This window comes from Cebidichthys violaceus, unplaced genomic scaffold (assembly GCF_023349555.1).
Source record: "Cebidichthys violaceus isolate CVI_PGR_0920_01 unplaced genomic scaffold, fCebVio1.0.p SCAF_17, whole genome shotgun sequence".
Classification (NCBI taxonomy): domain Eukaryota; kingdom Metazoa; phylum Chordata; class Actinopteri; order Perciformes; family Stichaeidae; genus Cebidichthys; species Cebidichthys violaceus.
In genome coordinates, this window is record NW_027176340.1 from 4,175,253 (window position 1) to 4,180,333 (window position 5,081).

Genomic DNA, 5,081 nt, shown 5'->3' on the forward strand with positions numbered 1-5,081 from the left:
TTTCATATGAGGATTCATGACACTTTATTTAGAAACGTGCTTTAATAAAACGGTTCAGGTTGGTTCCTTTTTTTCTTTAAACCCCCTTCTCATTTCAACCCGCAAGCCTGTCCCCTCGTCACACAACCACAGAACAGACACACACACACACACACACACACACACACACACACACACACACACACACACACACTCATACACACTGAGAGGTTCAGGAAAGCAGGCATCCTTGAAGCAGTAGGTGAGCATTTTGGGAGATACACTAAGTTCGATGAGAAGATTGATACAACGAACAATGCGTGCCTTAGCATAAAGACTGGAAACTCAAAAGGCACATGAACCCTGTCAACAAAAAATTATTATAAAAAAAAAAAAGGTTTGATCCGTACACTTTGATTTGTGTACGGTTCAAACAAATGAGATATAACCTGTTAATTACAGGGCTTTAGAGGTGCTGGTTGTTAGATGTTGTAACCTTTGGATAAAGTCAGGAAAGCTATTTCCAGTCTTTATGCTAAGCTAAGCCAACCAGCTGCTGACAGTAGCTTAATATTTACCGCACAGATATGAGCCTCGTATCAATCTCCTCATGAAACTCTCAGGCTGGAATAGTGAAAAAGATGTATTTCCCGAAATGTCAAACTATTCCCTCACCGAACGCCACGTTCAAAGATCAAATTCCTCGATGTAAAACAGAGTTTGTTTTCACCAAACTCTTAGCTTGAACGACTAAAACCAGGTTACAGTACCAGATAGAGAGAAGAAACCACTGTCTGCAATGATTTGTATGTATGTGTGTGTGTGTGTGTGTGTGTGTGTGTGTTCCTGAATCCCCATCACAGATAGGAGTCAGACAGTACCGCTGTTTGTTGGAGGCCAAACCTTGAGGTAGGTAGAGAGGCATCCTATCTACTCCCCTTCCTCCTGTGCTGGAACCTGAGATGTCGAGGGACCCTCCTCAGCTTCTTCTGAAGAGTCCTGGAACAGCAGGAGACCAAAAAAAAACAACCACTCTCACTTTGTCTGTTATTGCCGCTATCTAGTGACTCATTACGCGCAGGGTAATGAATCAACACTTGAAAGAGCACAAGAAAACAAGAATGCGTGTTACAAATTCATTGAGCGATTGCGTGCAGGGAAGTAGGTCCAGCTGTCAGACCTAGAAATGTGAGGAAGACGACGGTTATGTCAGGAAACCAAGAAGACAGAGGAAGAGAACAGTTTGATCAGGTTTCCCCTCTCTACATTGACTCATTCTTCCCCTTTGCGTTTGCGTGCGTCTGAGAAAGGGAGTCTGTTGTCAACGGTTTCAGTTCTTGAAGCATCTTTGACAAACTGCTCTCAGAGGAGGGGATGCGATAAGGCAGATGAGGGGCATCAAGAGAACTGCCCGCCTTGGTGACAACTGTTGTGCAACGTTTTTTTTTTTTTCTCCGTTTGAAAAAAATGAACACGGCGGCAACAAGAACCGACGTTTCTCAGAAACGCGGCGTACGTTCACCAAAAACGGGACGTTTCGAAAGGATGTTTGGAGGTGTATCTGGGGAATTCAACACTGCCATCTGTGCATTACCAAGAACTCGTCATATCCTCATGAAGCCAATTCATGTAAAGCACAAGGAATACGCTCACCGGTTGTTTTGCTATCTACGTCGGGTGTGCCAAAGCAACAGCAGTTATAGCAGTTTGTCTGATAATAGATAGTGCACCAGGATTCTCACATGTAGAAAGGTGCAACATGCTTTTGTTGGATCCCATCATCCTCTCTCTCTCTCTCTCTCTCTCTCTCTCTCTCTCTCTCTCTCTCTCTCTCTCTCCATGAGTCTTATTAGAAACACATCTGCATCACTGTTAGATGGATATATCTAATAACTGAATGTATAAAGTCTAGAAAAGTCAGAAGTTTGTAGGGTGCAAGCGCCGCTATAACGGGTTCAAGGGGCTTTTGAATGTGGTTTACGTTCGCTGAACACAAGCTTAACGTAAGATGTTCATGAATAGTTAAATGAGATCAGCTCTGCCTTTTTCCCTCATCACAAATGAGACTGATCTTAGTCAAAAGGTAAAACCGTGTGACACAAACAGAGATTTCAGTTCAACTGAAGCAGAGCTTGCATCTCTCCATGGTCACGAACTATCAAAGTGACTAAAGCTTCAGTTTGAATGATAACTAATAACTGATAAGTGTCTAATTACAAAAAATGTTTTTGGATTTGTGTGCATGTACTTTAGAGGCTCTGAGGATGTAATGCTTCTAAAGATTTAAAGATTCTGCAACAAGTCCTCTGCTCAGTTTGTTTGAAATAAGGTCTTATAACAAATGTTCTATAATAATTCAACAAACTAAGTCACAATACATGTCGAGTCAAGGGAACCTGTGGTTTAAAGTGCTCCGTCAAAACAAAAGTCAACCACCTTACAGCCTTTTAAAGATTTGGTTTTCCTCACCTGTGGCTCCTCAGCTACTTGAACTACTTTCTGAGGCTGTGGGAAGAGAGGAAACAGAACGTATGAGACACGAAGCTAAAGGCGTCCTCGAGGACTGTCCAGCTCCAGGAGACACCTCGGAGGCTTTGGACACCATTATGTCTCTAACTGTCAACGATTGCTCCATACCCATTTCCTTGGTCGCCCACGAGGTCGTCTCTCCCCAACGGGCTCTACTTTCTGACAAAGAACAGATGCAACGTTAAGAGGAGGTTTCACATTCAAACAGTCCTTTCGCTCTAATCTCTAACTTAAGATCACGGACTTTAACATTTTCATTTGTAGTTTTTGAGACTTTGGCAGCAGAACGAACAGCACGGCAACAAAACTACATTCTTAGGGATTAACAGGGACAGAAACATATTTTCTCTCAGTTAACTCATTCCTTGAGATGTCATCATGTGCAGGGACTGTAAAATATCAACATCTAAGTACACATATGTATGGCGTATTCTGCTTTTATGTCTGGCTGATAAATTTCCCCAATTGTGAACAGACAAACAACTATTTTGTGTGATTAATTGACAAATTGCCGGCTCATATACGCGTGTTGCTCTGCTGTGATCTAACCGGTTGAACAAGTTCAGTTGCTTCACAAGAATTGTTTCTTTAGAAATAGTGGGAAAAAGCACTCTAAGCAAAACTAAATAGAGAAAATAAGTGATTTTCCCTCATTTTTTTTGTAAAAAAGACTTGTTGCTTCACAGTGTTATTCCTCTACAAACACACAGGCAAACTGCCAGCAGGGGCAGTACAACAAACTGTCAACCTGATAAAACATGCCTCTGAAAACTCTCAAACTTTAACTTTCAGAGAAGATTTAGCAAAACTACAATGGGTACCTTCATATTTATGTATACTAACACATTCTAAATCAACAATGCAAATGCAATGTTGCTGATAATGATATAGCTGTTTTATATTGTCCTACAAAAGACATAAACTCAAGAGGTACTACATGGAAAACTCTTACAATGCAGATGCACAGAAAAGATAAACCCATTAAGATATACTATATATAATAAGATGTATATATATATATATATATATATATATATATATACACAGTATGTCATTCACACATAGACATGTGTCTATTACTGGTTGATTCATAGAGATAACGGTTGTTTCGACTAAATTGAGAAGTCCCAGATATGATTATTTCTTTCTTACAACATTTGCAATAAATTCACAACAAATATTGTGATTTAACATATATATATATATATATATATATATGTATGTATATACGTAGATTGTGTTACTCTAGTGCAACAAAGCGCTGTTACAACACAGAAATTGAAGCTTAAATATAGATATATTCATCAACATCTCAGATACTCTGAACAGATTCAACCTTCAGTGCAGTTTTTGGGCCTTTGTTCTTGCTGCCTTTCGGTCGTCCTCTCGGTCTCTTTGGAGTCGGTGGTCCAACAGGTTCCTGTCGAGAGACATCACATGTAGAGCCATAATCAACCAGTGGGAAAACATTTCTTTGCATGGACAGCCAGGAGACATAGACAACGCAACAAACGGCTTTGTTTTTCAGAATCACTTTTAAAAATTGTTTTATTTGATTTAAGGTCCAAGAGAGAGAGCTGATCAAATCGATGTCTTGAAGAAGGAAGTCGTACCTGCAGCTGTTTCCGTGGCCGACCCCTGCCCCGGCGCTGAGGCTCAGGAGGTGACTGGGCAGTGCTCAGCTCGGGAGACGGCTCTTTGGTCCCACTGGTACTCATGCCTGTGTCTGTCCACCTGCTTCAAAGAGTGTGGGCATCAAAGCCTGGAGGAGCGGCCTCAAGGGCTTAAAGAGGAGAAGACTTGAGAATCAGGAGATGCAGCAGAGAAAAGTGGCAAAAATCATCTTTGAAGAATTTAGCACAATCAGTTATAATATACCACTTCAAATCTGTTTTTGTTTTTTTTTGTTCTCCTTCTTGCAGAAGTACCACAGTGAGTTTCAATGGTTAATATAATTAAAAGGAAAATTCAGAATCACACAGGATCCTTTTCCACAAGCAAGCGTGGGAACTGCTTCTACATAAGCTTTGGCACCAGGTTCATCGAAACACAGACAGGGGTCTGGCAGACGCAGGGAAACATGAGAGCGGTGTCCAGCGACTAAAAGTAGCACAGATATTCACAAACTCAATCTACCGTCCAAAATCTGCATCTGCTCTACTGTACGCTGCCTTTCCATCTGCCCTCTGTCCGCTATTTCTTAATGAGTTTGTGCATGTTGTAGGTGTTCTGCAGAAACTTTTACTCTGAAACTTGTTCAACTGAGACACACACACACACACACACACAACAAAAAAATACTACAAGCAAAATCTTAATGGAAATAATCACTTCAACGTGATAAACTGAGCTTACAGTCAGAGCTTGCAGCCTTTATTGAACTTTAGAGCTGCAAAAATAAGTTGATTCATTGATTAGTCAACAGGCAGAAAATGAATCTGCAACTATTTAATTAATTGATAATTCACATTCACGCAGATTTTTTTGGTCTAGATAACTGAATAGATATAGGTTTTGAACTGTAAGTCACAAAAAAACAAGTTCATCTGAAGACTCTGAATTTTGGGCTTTAT

General features: G+C 40.5%; 1 protein-coding gene across 2 annotated transcripts in view; it reads right to left on the bottom strand.

Annotated features, from left to right (window-relative positions):
• The window catches only part of si:ch211-161c3.6 (high mobility group AT-hook 2b), a 6,951-nt gene continuing 1,870 nt past the window's right edge, over nucleotides 1-5,081 (bottom strand). Inside the window, exons 2-6 of one of the 2 annotated variants that reach the window (XM_068712217.1) lie at nucleotides 4,122-4,245; nucleotides 3,845-3,928; nucleotides 2,617-2,667; nucleotides 2,449-2,484; nucleotides 1-978 (exon numbers count right to left, since the gene is read on the bottom strand). In XM_068712217.1, the coding sequence (XP_068568318.1) occupies nucleotides 910-978; nucleotides 2,449-2,484; nucleotides 2,617-2,667; nucleotides 3,845-3,928; nucleotides 4,122-4,226 (345 nt within the window). In that variant the 5' untranslated portion in view covers nucleotides 4,227-4,245 and the 3' untranslated portion in view covers nucleotides 1-909. Of the gene's footprint in view, nucleotides 979-2,448; nucleotides 2,485-2,616; nucleotides 2,668-3,844; nucleotides 3,929-4,121; nucleotides 4,292-5,081 lie in introns of both variants that reach the window. The other variant, XM_068712216.1, reaches the window with a different exon arrangement.